Raw genomic sequence first — 13,901 nt, forward strand, 5'->3', positions numbered from 1 at the left:
AGGTTTGGATGCTCATTGAGCGTCAGAAGGTGTATTGAATCGTCTGAGTCATTGAATCGGTAATCTTCAGTCATGCGAATACGATACCACTGCGTACGCAAATTCTTGGAATAGTAGAGAGATGACCTTGTTGGTACGTATATTCGTTCTAAAAGAGGCAGGACGTCCAAATACGGACACGTTTCTTTGTGTTTCCACAAACCGGACAAGCCCGGCCGCTTTATAAAGAATACAGAAATTTGATATTTCGTACTCTACAAGTGAAGTTGAGGATTCATAGTTTCAACGCTTTAGTTATTGCAGAGGCGCACACAAATAAAACTGTCGCGTTTCGATGGCGCTGAATCGCTCTAGGGGACCGTGCACTTGGAGATGTCAGGGCGTGTGTAAGTACACCAGATGATCAAAATTTCTGGAGCACTCCACTACGGCGTCCCTCATAATCATAGGGTGGTTTCAGGACGTAAAAACACAACTGTTACTATTGTATTACAAATAAAACTGTCAATGCTGCATACAATTTCCGAACAGCGCCAGCCGTATAAGGACTTTCAACTACCGTACAACGCTTATGGCACCGCCATTAACACTGCAACATATGAATTGCGGAGTAAGAATAACACGCGGTGCAAACTCCCTAGCTTTGACTGACGTAGTTCACGGGACATTTAACTTGTACCGCTCGGAGGACACACTCCGATTATCGGTTGATGCCAAGTTTTACGCATCAGAACTGCCACCCTCCAGCACCTATTCGCAAACATCCCCGAGTTGTGACGATCCACTCACCTCGCACTCTGCCGATTCTTTTGCGTTAGACGACCAGGCTTGACACTCGTGTGCCTCGGGTCGCGCATATTTATACCTCTGCCCGTGCGCGTTCCTCAATCCGCTCGTGCGCATGCGCTGTCCCGCTCAGTCGGCCGTAGGCGTCGCCGGGCGACGGCGTGGGGGATGCGGTGAGAGCCAATGGAAGCGCGCTGCTTCGGTCGCGTATGCGGGAGCAACTCTGCAAAGGAATTTGGGGAAGAGAAGGGGATGCGTGGGCGGATATGTCAGTGAGGCGACTTGTTCATCTATATACGCAAACCAGCGTTGGCCTCTTTGTATGCCATTGGTTGCGGGGGTGCAACCTCACAGTTTACGCCAGGAGAGTCAATTGCAGCAAGTGTGAAGCTGCAAACATTAATTAAAAAAATTAGCGTGTAGTCTTGACGCTGACAAGCCTGTGCATTAGCGCAAGTTTTGTCCATTATACCGTCCATCATGCCTGCACAGAACTAGATGTTTTTGCCAATTTTACATTTGATTTCTGCAAATGACTGCGGTAGGTGCTCGACACCCTTAATGACAGTGACCGTATGTAAGGTGGCGATAACTTTATAACACTCGCCTGTTAGTCTAGCACGTGCCTTCTTCACCCAGAAGAAGTCGGCGTGGGCATGCGCTCATTTTAATGTTCCCTAGTCCTAAGTAAGGCAAAGCGAATTCAACAAATCAATTTAACGTTGCGGTGCAATATAACGAGGTTGCATTCCATGCACTTTGTAATGCAGCTGAAAGTTCGCAGAGCCGTAAAGCTTAAGTATGCGATGGGGTTCCATGGTTAGAAGTTCAGACGTTTGCACTGCGTGTGAGAAATGAAGAAAGAAAAAAAACAAACATATAGACAACTAAATGAAAAGTTTTTTTCGTATCACTGATTTCAGTGCTTATATGCGTGCATAAAATGATCCATTGCACGTGTAAAGCTGATTTAGACATGATTTCTCAAAGGATGATGGTCACCTTTCGTCTAGTTATATATGTGGGCACGCACTTAAAAAGATCTGCTTGTCATGATTCGGCCATACATCGGCAGTAAACAAAATACTCGAATTTCGTCGTAAAACACGTCAGCCATCGAGTGAGCCCTGGGGCAAATTTGAACGCTGGCATTGAGTACAAACCGTGTTTGCAAAACTATAGAATGTAAAGCTGCGAGACTAGAATTATTTAAAGCTTAGGTGCCGTTAGCTATAGTGGTATCACAATCATAGAGAATTCCGAAAATAATAATTGACCTTATTGGTGCCCCCCCTCCCCATCGCATTGCAGCCGCCGTGGCAAGGGCAGAACTTGTGACGTCATGCTATGCAATTCGACGTCGGACATCCAATCCTTATGTATAACGCGACTGCTGGTACCCGCAACATATCTCATGCTCTGAACGAGCCAGTAAATTGTCAAGCTCGGCTGCTAGATAATGAGGTCCGGAAGAATGGTGTGAACTGCTCATTCTAAATATGGAAATAATACAGTCTCGAGTTCTTAGCACACGTGTTTGCTGTATAGGAGGTCGTGTTTGCGCACAGCCTGCGGCTATACTTTGGTCGGTGCGAAGTGGCTATTTTTTTTTCGGGTTCTGCGCTTTCCAATAGAAAGTATATATATAAATTCCTGTCGTCAGATGTTCGTTTACGACATGCAGGAGCAGACTGTGAAGTCTAGCTAATACTGGCGTGGCCGCTTTGACAATCCTGCATGCTGCATGTGCGATACTTTTCTTTCTTAATTTTTTTTGTGGAACAAAGAAGCCGAATTCGGTGGATATGATTGCAAATTCTTAACTTACTTTCCAATTTCCATTATCTCTTACGTGCGTGCGTTGAAATTTTGTGCACACTGAACTGGCGTCTTTTGTAATTACCAAAATTACGCACAGTATACTTGCATTTGAAAAAGGTCACATTAGGGACATCCTTAATAAGAAGCACACCGTAGAGTACGACATTTTAATAATGCATCTGTAATAGAAAATTTTGTTTCTTCAGTTTTGCAGTAATCAATTATATGATAAATGTGTGTCTGGACACTTCATGCTCAGGGCTTCACAGTATGTTTCTTATTTCTGACCGTGATGACCTTTACATGCGTGCGTGCGTGTGTGCGTGCGTGTGTGTGTGTGTGTGTTTGGGCGCAGGATTTGTTCCTCGGCACGTATCCAGTCAGTCGTTTGTTGATATACCGCCATCACTCTTTGTCATACCTGTTTCAGAGTATAGGCAGACGTATTGGAAGACATTCTCGAATGAACCCCACGGAGAGAATATGAGAGGTCTTAGTAGTATGCTACGATCGCCAAGCGAAACAGCGGTTGCCACCAGCCATGATTTCCCAAAAGCTAGAGCATTTTTTTAATATAATTAGGAAATAAAATTTTGGCGTATCCATCTGCGGTGCCGTTCTTGCTATTCATACGAACGTCGCGCGTGATTAGAACGACGAATCTGAATTCGTCTCATCTTGCAGACGATGCCCTAAAGAAACACTCGCACACAGATGCATCATGGCTCAAAATCTTTGAAATTGTGGTTTACCCTGATTTAAAAAGCAGGCTTATGTCTGTAGGTTGCGCATTTTGGTGTTAGTGTGTTTTTTTTCATTCATTTCAAACATCTGTTGGAGCGCGGTACATGAATCTATTTCTTGTGTACTTATTTTAGCTGCATGCAATGTCAAGTTCGCGTGCGTTTTCAAGGGCCATAGTTGTTTAGCGTCGTCGTAAGTAGAAGACTCAATACGGTGATGCAGGCAAACACAACGTTGTAAAAAAAGCTGTTGCGGTGGCACCCCAGCGTTGGTGGTCTATGAGGATAATGTAAAGAAAGGTCAACGGAAAGGACCCAGGTTCATCAAAAAAATAGTACCCTTTCATGGGGAGCCTACCTTCAGTATAAGTAAGTTATTGTTTGGGGAGTTCTTACAAGCATAATCTGGTTTTGCGTGTTTTTGTAGGCTGGATGTGATGTCTACGTAGAGGCAAGAGAAAAAAAATAATTATTTGAAAATAGGTTGTTATGGTGTTATGACGTTGACTTAGTTGTGTGCAATGTTTATTGGGCTGGAGATTGATTTTGGCATGTGCATATCTTCGAATATTCCACCACTCCTATGTTAAACGCGTTAGACAAAGTGCGCTGAATGTCTGTCCACCCGACGTCAGGGAACGGCCAGTGGTCCTGATAATATTTGGTGGGAAGAGGCGACATTTGGTGTACACATGAAATTTAGGACGTAGTTTTTGATGACATTGTTTGCATAAAACTCCTTATTGTACCGAATAATGCTCCACGCAAGCGTTAATAAGCGCATGTTTACTGGGTTTCTTCCGTGAACAAAATATAAGAGGTTTCAACTGGAAGGCTAGCTGCGCTTGGTCGGAAAGGATGAGGGGGGACTGTATGAAAGTCGTTGCGAGAATTTAACAATAATTACTACATCGGTCTCAAGGTAATGACTTTTCTATATATAAGTAGCTGTTTTAGCAAGATGGCGTTAGTCCCCTGCTTCTGTTTCTCATCGAGAAAAGTTTATCGCGAATAAACGGTGCGTACAAGTGGAAAGAATCAACGATGTTTCTTCCCAATGAGATTGTGAAGTGTGGTCCCCGAAGTTGGGCTATAGAGGCTCGCAGAAATCCTACAGGATTTCTTTTTTACTATTTACGTGGTACGATATGATGTTGGCGCACAAATAAGGAGCCCCCTTTTCATGCATGTTTCAGTCGCATGCTACGTTTGTGCTTCATGCTCTCAACACGCCCCACATTCGAAGTAAATGACACATTGCTCTGATCCAAGTTGTTTGCATTCACGTATCGAAGTATCTGAAATACGGCTTAACTTCAATGGCGCGTGCATACACATATGATTGATTTAAGACAAAATATTTTTCTATGTGATACAATCGGGCACGTAGCGCGTATTTTGAAGGCTCCCACAATGGTGGCGTGCCGTACTTCAACGGTTCCATTGCCATGACATTGTCGTTACGTCACAGATACCTCTGTTTCATTCTTTCAGTATACCTCATGTTCTAAGCTTTCCTATGTACAAGGTAGCCAGCTGGATGTTTTCGTTGCTTAACTTCCCGGTCGTTCCTTGATCAGTTCCTTTCTCCTTGGAGTTCCTTTCTCTATCACCTTGTATCAGGCTGCTGTTTTACATGGGATAAGTTGGATGAAAAATTTCTAGCTTTTGACCCATCGCGTGTCAATGAAGTTGGATGGTATCTTAGAAGTCGTGATGACATTGACAGGACAGTAAGTAATCGCACAATGAACTAGCTTATTTAACCATTTATTAATAATTCTCAAGGAGACAACTATAGGGTTTAAGACGCGAGTTGCATCGCTACTGTTTGTTCCTTTATCAACATTCGACACCGACCATAGCGTTCCACGACTGCACCCAAACAATTGTGGATGCTCTGATTGCAGCTTCACTGCTAAAGAAATGACAATTTATACTATTGTGTTTGCGTGCCTTTCGCGTCATAGTTTTAGTACGTATTACTCTTAAGCAGCTGCAATGTGCATCGTTTTGGACTCAAATGTAGCCCTTTCATACTTACTGACGTTTTCGTAGATTACACCATAACTTTTACATTGCATCACGTCTTAGCTATTTTTGGCCATAACTAGCCATCGGGTCATAAAACACCGTACACCGTGATTGGGAAGTGCAACCGGTCGGGCACTTTATGTTACAGCTATTGTTACGACTACATTGGTAAGGTGTTGACTCGGACGTGGACGTCTATTATCCTTGTTTAACGACCACCACAAATATTGATTTGACATATATCTGAGTCGAGCGGGAGAGTTAGTTCAAGATCGCAATGAATCCTTGGTTTGTTTACCATACTATATATAAATCGCAAATGTACGTTTTAAGGAGACGCGCGTGCTTCGGTCGTGACTCGCTATATTTGCTCGTTATAGAGCTGAACAGTATAATAGTATAATTGTAAACGTGTGTAGTAAATAAGAACTTGCTGAACAGTGCTTTCGATAGCCACTTTCCACTTGGGTGTTCATCGCTGTCTTCTTCTTCCTCTTTTTGCGTGCACCTACACATGGAGGTGGTGTCCTTCTGTGGGAAATCGCGTCTCGACTGTGTGTTTTAGAGCTGTTACGTGCTCACCAACTTCGCACACGAGAGCTGAAGTTAAAGGAAGGAGAAGAAACGGCTTTTTATAGCGTGCGGCTTATTGCGGCCTTCGGAGAACGATAAACAACGTCGTTAGGGCCCACGCCTTAATTTGGCCTCAACCAAATCACTACTATCGCGCGCCGCCCGGCAAAGTGCCGCAGCCTGCGGCCTCTTGCGAATGAGCGGACTGAGTGGCAAGTTTGTTGTTTGTGAATCGCCGCTCGAGGCTTGAGTGGCATGCTCTGCGCGGACGGAAGCTGCAACGCGATTCACTGCACGTCGTGCGCTTTGGAATTAAAGGCTTTTTTTGGGGGCTTCGACACATGGCAGGTGGGTCTGTATGCCGCTTAGTTGCATCTACCCCGGAATAATGTACATTTGCAGATTTGTTTTCTTTGTTGAGGCTGTGAGTGCAAGGTAGGGGTGTCATAGCGCCGTTAACAGGCTAAATTAACAGACTCACACTTTTCTTAGCGTATATTTATTGACCAAGAAGGGGGAATTGGGGCTTGCTTTCGTGTTTTAATCTTGTGCGCCGAGGCTTGGCTTGTTACCAATCACCGGTTTGACTTCTATTGAGGAAAATTAAATTACTCCGAGTTGTTGATTTAGACTTGAGCTATAGTTGTATTGCAATATGCTCTTCCTTTGTCATTCATATGGTCTTTGTAGGTATTTTGAGCGAATAATAGAGCCGCAGGAATTTTATAGGCCCGGATGGCAGCTTCAAAACTCGTGCGTGAAAAGGATTATCTTGTTCAAGCATGGCCATTCTCTGGAATTTTCCGACATGCTAGTAAACGTTTTGATTTCGAACAACGGTCGAAGAGTTCGCGTGACCCTGACTCTTACTTGCACACGAAGGAACTGATAAACATGGGGTGACATAAAGCTGCTTTGGTTCACGGGTGTTTGTAAGCCAGCAAGATGGAGAAACTTCTGTCCTGGCCAAGATCTCCGATGTAACACGCACAAGTGTAGTGCATAACACACAACCAAAACGTTAGAATCAATGTTTGTAAGCAAGTGAGGGATGAGGGAAGAATACAGTGTTTTGTATCATAAAAATATGGCACAAGTTCTTTCTTGGTAATTATTTTGTCCGTGACATATTTTCCTTGGGAAGTTTTACGCCGCTCTGCCTCTTAGCGTCGTCACTGGCCGCGGGCAGGTCACTCACACTATGCACATCCGTGGTATTGGAACAGTTGGAGGCAGTCGACGACAACGTCCGCTTATCTTTATTGTAGCTGGACTTCAAAACGTCTACGTAGTACTTGTGGTCCTGGAAGCCAAAGAATAGATAAACACCCTGCAGACCGTTCAGAATGCTCGTAAGGACTTGGATTACAGAGGAGTTGATGAAGTTCAGCAGTCCTAGAAACCATGGTGCGCCCATGATGAGGGCGAGCTTGAAGAACAACGCCACGTCAGAAGGCTGGTCGTGGTTAGAGACCTTGCCTTTCCTGAAGTCCTTGGTTTGTCTCACGTATATGACGATGTGTGCGTACAGCCCCATGTCCACTGCCAACAGCGCGCCCATGGGAACTAGGAAGAAGGCGACGTAAGGACGATACTTGCCGAAGAAGCAGTAGTACTGGCCGTAAGCGGGTGAGTACGGAGACCATGGGACACCCCAGTTCAGTGCACAGCACGTGGTCACGAATAGAAACGGGATGCCCCACGCTACGGTTCCATAAAAAATCAACGTCTTGTCACTTCTTGCGGCTACGCGCATGGACGAAATGTTCCTCCACATGTCGAATGACAGTACCGTGGTCCAGGCGAAAGTTGCAACGAACCCGAAGTGCTGGATAACGGAGGACGCCACACAGACGTCGGGGGAAACGTCGAGATAACCGGCCAGGATGTAGACGAGTTGAGTGAAAAATAGCGTAGTGGACAAGCACAGGTTGCAACGCGACGCGAAGTTCCGGGACGCTCTGAAGATTGCGTACGTGACGCCCTTCATGATGAGGAAGAACAGCGACAGTCCGATGCAGATCATGATGAGGTAGTGTTGGTAGGTGTAGGTGTAAGACTCGTCGGCTGTGGTGTTATTCGCGCTTCCCTTGTACTTGTAAGTTGTGTCGTTGATGTAACACTTGCCGTCGAACCAGGCAGCGCAAGTCGTGGCATTGACTGTAAGTTTCTTGACGCTGATGTGTTTGAATGCGCCATCACGGGCTTTTGCATGGTAGCGGACACTTCCTCTTTCAGCAGGTTGACATACAAGGGACGTTAAGTTCACTTCATCGCAAAGTGCGCAGAACACGTTTTTGTATGTCTTGCCGGTTTGCTTTAGTAAAACAGGTTCCAAGTAAAGCTTGCACATGCTCTCAGCTTCCATGAATTCACTGCTATTAACTTTTCCGCATATATCGCTGTAATTCGTGGTTGCAGTGCAGTAACGCAAGCTTTTCTTCAGAGAGTCCACTTGCAAGTCAAAGGTCGCTTGCCTGCGATCGACAGATGAGGTACTCCAGAAAACCCAGCTTTCGCTATCGTAATTGCAGAGTGCGCAGAACCCGTTCGAATAGGTGTAACCACTCGAGCTCGTTGCTGGGATCCGGTGAAACGTTTCGTTTTTAGCGCCAGCGTCCTCACAGCCCTTCCTGACCTCGTCTTCCGGCCAGGAATCATTGCATCGAGTGACCATCACTACTTTGCGAAGAACACTTTTGTGATCGAGTAGTGGAACGCAGCGTGTCTCCTTCCTGGACGCCTTGTTTGAAGCCACGTCAGCATCGAAGCAGCAGTCCTCGTAGTGAATACAGCTTGAATCATTTGAACATAGTCGACGTGTGTTGTCCGTGGAAGTCTCAGATGTCTGGGAACTACACTGAAGCAGTGATTGGACGAGTTCGTCGTTGCTGTTTTTGGCCGATCCTCGGAAGATCGTCATGTTGGCCGCACTGACGACCACATCAGATGGCGTCCAGCCACGGAGAGCCGCCATGGAGCACAGTAAGATTACGAGTGGCTGGTGCATGATTGCCTGCAAAACAAACATTGAACGGAAATATGAATAAACAATCGCCATCTCTCAAAAAAGCAATAATATCAGTTGTAACTTCCATTTCGACAGAAAACTCCCAAGCATTTCCCCGAGGGTGAACATGGTTAAGTGAGAATACACGGGGTGATGCTATGAGGGGTATTTATTAATTCGCACTATTATATTTATTAATCACACTATGGTGCCTTTATGGTGTAATGGTTCCTGGGAATCGCAATTTGATCACACGGGGGAGTTTACGTTAACTCACTGGTGAATGCCAACGGATTTTAACTTTACTGCCCCCTACCGACCCGCTATCGACGGGAGACTGAGAGAGAAGGCGGGCGCGCGAGAGAGAGGGGTGCGCGCGCAGCTGCAGTGAGCGAGGAGAGCGGAGGAGCGAGCGAAGGGGGAGGGAGTATAAGGCGCGTTACTGACACCGATATCAGCGTCGCGTCCGTGGCCCGCCAAGTCCTCTTTCTTTTAAAGATAGAGAGAAGACTGCGGACGCCGCCGACGGCGGTGGATGGTTTGGGGTCGCTTATAAAATGTATTCACACTTAAAATACTGACGTGATAGAGTGAATAGGTGTTCCATTCACAGTGTTTCGCAAAAACTGTTATGCCAGAATGAAGTACTGAACTTCGCTAATAGTGGCAGCCTAATAAAAGCTTTAATAATAACAACCATCTACTAAGCACGTGGATTTATATCGTAACGAACGTTATGAACTTATGACACAGGTCGAGTAGTGACAAAACAGGTATAACCGTATGCGAAAAAATTCTGCCAGTACATACATTAACTCTATTCGAAAGGCTATTTACAGTCGCGTACACAACAAATAAATGTATGGAAAGTTGCACTCTCTGTAACAACGTAACTCTACAGCCTAGAACAACAGAATATTTGGATTTTATATTAGACACATCTGAGAGTGGCTAGTGTCACTTAATTGTAAGACGTATACAAACTGAAATAAACGTGTGGGTCAAGCAGAGTGGCGTGCTGGTTGCGCTCAGTACGTTGAAAAGCAGATTAGGCGATGGACTAATTGTGGAAACCTTTCGTATAATGAACTAACCGAAAAAAATAGCAAGCCACTGTGTTTAGCTATCCATGCGTTCTCTACTTTTATTTTTTTTTACTGTTCTTTTGCCAGCGCGTCGGGAGCTCGAAAACAGTTTGTCTATAAGCTTCTAGCGTGTTCACACACTATGCGACCAAGGTCGGTTGGACCAAATTCTTTGTTTAATCATTCGTAGGCACTGTAATGGCGAAACGATTACACCACGTTTGTTTTTGTAGACGCGTTAGGCAACTGGCTCTAACAAAACTTGACCTGCGCTCGTCTGGCGCGATGTTGAAATAGCGTGGTAAGATGACAGCAAGGGGCGCCTGTGCGACCAATTAATGTGCCTATGAATGCCCAAGGTCAATCGTCAATAGGATGTCCAATTTCTTTCTTTCTTTCTTTCTTTCTTTCTTTCTTTCTTTCTTTCTTTCTTTCTTTCTTTCTTTCTTTCTTTCTTTCTTTTTTTCTTTCTTTTTTTCTTTTTTTCTGTCTTTCTTTCTTTCTTTCTTTCCTTTTTTCTTTCTTTCTTTCTTTCTTTCTTTCTTTCTTTCTTTCTTACAACAATTTTCTGCGGATGCCCTTTCACTCTTTGTTCTATACAGCTTCGGAAATAAATAGTGAAATTTGCTGCATATATGTGAAACATGACTATTGAACGTGACGACGTTGTTGACCGATTCTCCGATTCTCGCAAACTTCTCAGGAGGTCATTCTTCAGCTATGCACCATAGCCGTAATTTCTAATGCCACATTTTTGCGCAAAGTGGCTTACAACGCACTAGAAATTATCTGGTGTAAAAGACTAGATCATCTCGATTTGTTAAAGAACTCTAAATTTGGGAGCCGCATTGTCAGACACATAACCAATGAGCTTATTAGCCTGTCACTTCTTCTCCCGTCGTATAAAGGCAGATTGCCAATGAAGATGTGATATCCCCGCTAAATGCAGCAAATTGATGGCGCATGAGACTCCAGAGGCTGGACTCGTCTCATCGACTTCGGCCTCCATCCGGACTCTTTCGACCTGAGAACGGTGCTTTGCGGACCGTGGCTTGGGCGTCACTTTCACCAGTTTTTTTGCCTTCCGAATCGACACGAAACGGTGCTGTATGCGATCATTGCGACCGCGATGAAACGACAGAGCACCTTCTTTGCCACTGGCTTCGCTCCAGCCCGCCTTGACGACAGACCCTTATCAGAACAGTCAATGCTCGAATACTGACACGATCTGTCTTCGCACAGAAAATTTGTCAAGGCCTTATTGAACTTTTTGCGTGGTATAGTGGCCTAATGAATGGGCTATAGCACCCCGCTCTTTTTTCTTCGGTTTCCTTCTCATCTTTCTTTTCCATTCGTACCCCCTTAGTGCAGGGTAGAAAGCCAGACGCTACAATTCTGGTTATCCTCTGTGTCGTTCTCTTGCTTTATTCTCGCTCTCACCCCCGTCGTTTGTCCCCAGTTCAAACATTGTTCTTTGTTTGTTTCCCGCCAGGCGTAATACTTTTTCGATATATAAGTTTGTTTCCTGCCCACTGCAACTCATCTTTTCACCCACTTTTCTTTCTTCATATTTACCTTTATATTACAATTTGGTCTAACTAATACCCCTATACTTTCCGTGGTATTATTGTCTGTAAGACCTCATTAATATTGCGTAAAACACAGGAAAAAAACGAGGCCTTACGTATACACTTGTTTCCTTAATTCGTTAACGAGGGTCTCGTACTGGCAGACTTGGTGCTTTAGGTTGTATACGAGGGACTATTGGTCAGCTGCCAGCTCGTAATGAGCTCACATGCTACGTGACGCCAAACAGGCTAAAAAAAGCCACGACCGGGCTATAGACTGCACCTGCGCGCGCAGGTGCAGTCTAGCCCGGCTGTGGAAGAGTGTGCCATACTCGCCGCCTTGGCTGCTGATGGCGCTGACTGACACTCCCACGTTTAAATTCACATATATACCCATTAAAGTGGCTGGGGGGATAGCCGCCGTGGTAGCTCCTTGGTAGAGCATCGAACGCGTTAATCGAAGGTCGCAGCTTTGGTTCCTGTGTACGGCAAATTATCTTTTCACCCACTTTTCTTCATATTTACAGTACAATTAGGTCTAATATCTTCCCTACACTTTCCATGGCATTATTATCTGTTAGATCTCATTAATATTGTGTAAAACACGGAAAAAACGAGCCCTTAAGTATACACTTGTTTACTTAATATATATATACTATATGCGTGTATATGTCTGTATGGGTACGTGCGTGTGAAGGTAAGGTGCACTCTGCTAAATATGCCACCGCCCATTTGGAGCTCAAAATGAACGATATGCGAAATGTGAGTTTTGAGACCTGCAGGCTTACCATATGGCCTAGTACTTCATATACAAGGCTGTGAGGCGTGCGTGGCGTTTTTTTTTTACTGTTACATGAATAAAACAGCGTTATACAGAGCAGGAAAAGGATCGAGTGTGTCGATCGAATATGTAGGCAAAAGAAATAAATCGAGTGTACCAGTTTTATAGGCAAGGTTACATTAAATGATGCGAATCTGATTACGTCACAGGAATTTTTAGCCTGGAGGTAGGTTCGTTATCAAACTGGTTAGATATCGTATTATGCACCTAACTTTGCTAAACAGTAACATAAATTACGCACACTGACTCCATGGGTTAATGGTATAATGCGTTCTTTAGATATATGGATCGCAGGGCTATAATATCGGTCAATACATGTTTTATCGGTGTGTATTTAAACCAGATAACAATGCAAGTTGTAAAAGGTAATATGAGTATTAAGTGTGAAAAATCTGAATCTTTGCTACAAGTATTTCTGGAGAACGCAGAACCGCTCGTCGATATTGTTTCTCTTCTAAGGAAGAATGCGAATACCTTTTGTGAAATCTCTAACTTAGAACCCTTATTGACGATCATATGACGTTTAGAACTTTTCGAACCCTGCAAGTGACTACAGAAACCTGCAATGCGACGACACATATACTGTACTATTCTCTCTTGAAAGTTCGTTTTCAGTTAATCTTTGGAAAGTAACTGTATAAATGCGTCACCGATTATGCGGCATACACCGAACAGAGCCGTGAACCATTCAACCGCAAAACGGATCTGCTAGCAGGAAAAACGGAGGTTACGTACCGACTCTTACGGCACAAGCAGATGTCACGGTGCACTGTCACGGCGGTCACTGTAACGGTGGTGTCACGGTACACCGTCTGCGATCTTCCACGTGCTCGGGCCCGTAGAACGCGACGTCTTCAGTTGCCTCGGTCATCTTTGCCTCTTCACTGTGGCGTGTGTAGGGCGAAGGAGTCGTGTCGAAAGCATCGCCGCCGTCTGTAAGAGGAACGCGCTTTCACGACGGTCTAAAAGTGGGAAGCGGACACACGGGTGTCTGCACTTTCACTAACAGAGAAAGGGTTGACCAGGAAAAACCGGCGAGAGAGGGCTGGCGCCGTGTATTCAGCCACTTCCATGTGTGTACGTATGTATGTACGAATCCACGCGGCGTGAAGCAAGCTTTAGGGGGGCGGTGCTCAAAAGGTCAGCCGGTCGCCACTCGAGACCTTACTACGCCATCGTGTATCAGACCGGTTTGCGATTCAGGAACGAAGGACGCTACGCGGATCAAGTGCACGTGCGCATCTTTGTGATTTGGTTGTGCCGCAATAGCTGTCACTGTCATGAACGGTTGCGAGGAATGTATAAACAAGCTCAAATCCGTTAAGAAAAATGTGCAATAAGCGGTTGTAGGTCCGGGGCCTCTCAAAGCATTTGCTCGCGACAGCTGGATAACTAAGCTGTTATACAAGTCGCCTAAGTGAGAACACAGCACTGCGTAGC

The 13,901-nt window shown here is 45.0% G+C and overlaps 2 protein-coding genes and 1 long non-coding RNA gene across 5 annotated transcripts in view; 1 reads left to right on the top strand and 2 right to left on the bottom strand.

The window, feature by feature from the left end:
* LOC142810692 (uncharacterized) overlaps positions 1–13,901 on the top strand; it is a 272,930-nt gene that overhangs the window by 18,656 nt on the left and 240,373 nt on the right. The window lies entirely within an intron of this gene.
* Dsk (Drosulfakinin) overlaps positions 1–13,901 on the bottom strand; it is a 61,623-nt gene that overhangs the window by 13,693 nt on the left and 34,029 nt on the right. Inside the window, exon 1 of one of the 2 annotated variants that reach the window (XM_037412371.2) lies at positions 790–838. The exons of the other annotated variant lie outside the window; for it this stretch is intronic. The gene's annotated coding sequence lies outside the window, so the exon portion shown is untranslated. Of the gene's footprint in view, positions 1–789; positions 839–13,901 lie in introns of those variants that run through there. 2 annotated transcript variants of the gene reach the window in all.
* Positions 6,441–13,539, bottom strand: LOC119166674 (uncharacterized). The gene is made up of 2 exons (XM_075891512.1): positions 13,197–13,539; positions 6,441–8,973 (listed from the first exon to the last, which is right to left on the bottom strand). Exon 2 carries the CDS (start codon positions 8,965–8,967, stop codon positions 7,069–7,071), a length of 1,899 nt encoding a protein of 632 aa, XP_075747627.1. The 5' UTR covers positions 8,968–8,973; positions 13,197–13,539; the 3' UTR covers positions 6,441–7,068.

Source organism: Rhipicephalus microplus, chromosome 1, assembly GCF_043290135.1.
Source record: "Rhipicephalus microplus isolate Deutch F79 chromosome 1, USDA_Rmic, whole genome shotgun sequence".
Classification (NCBI taxonomy): Eukaryota; Metazoa; Arthropoda; class Arachnida; order Ixodida; family Ixodidae; genus Rhipicephalus; species Rhipicephalus microplus.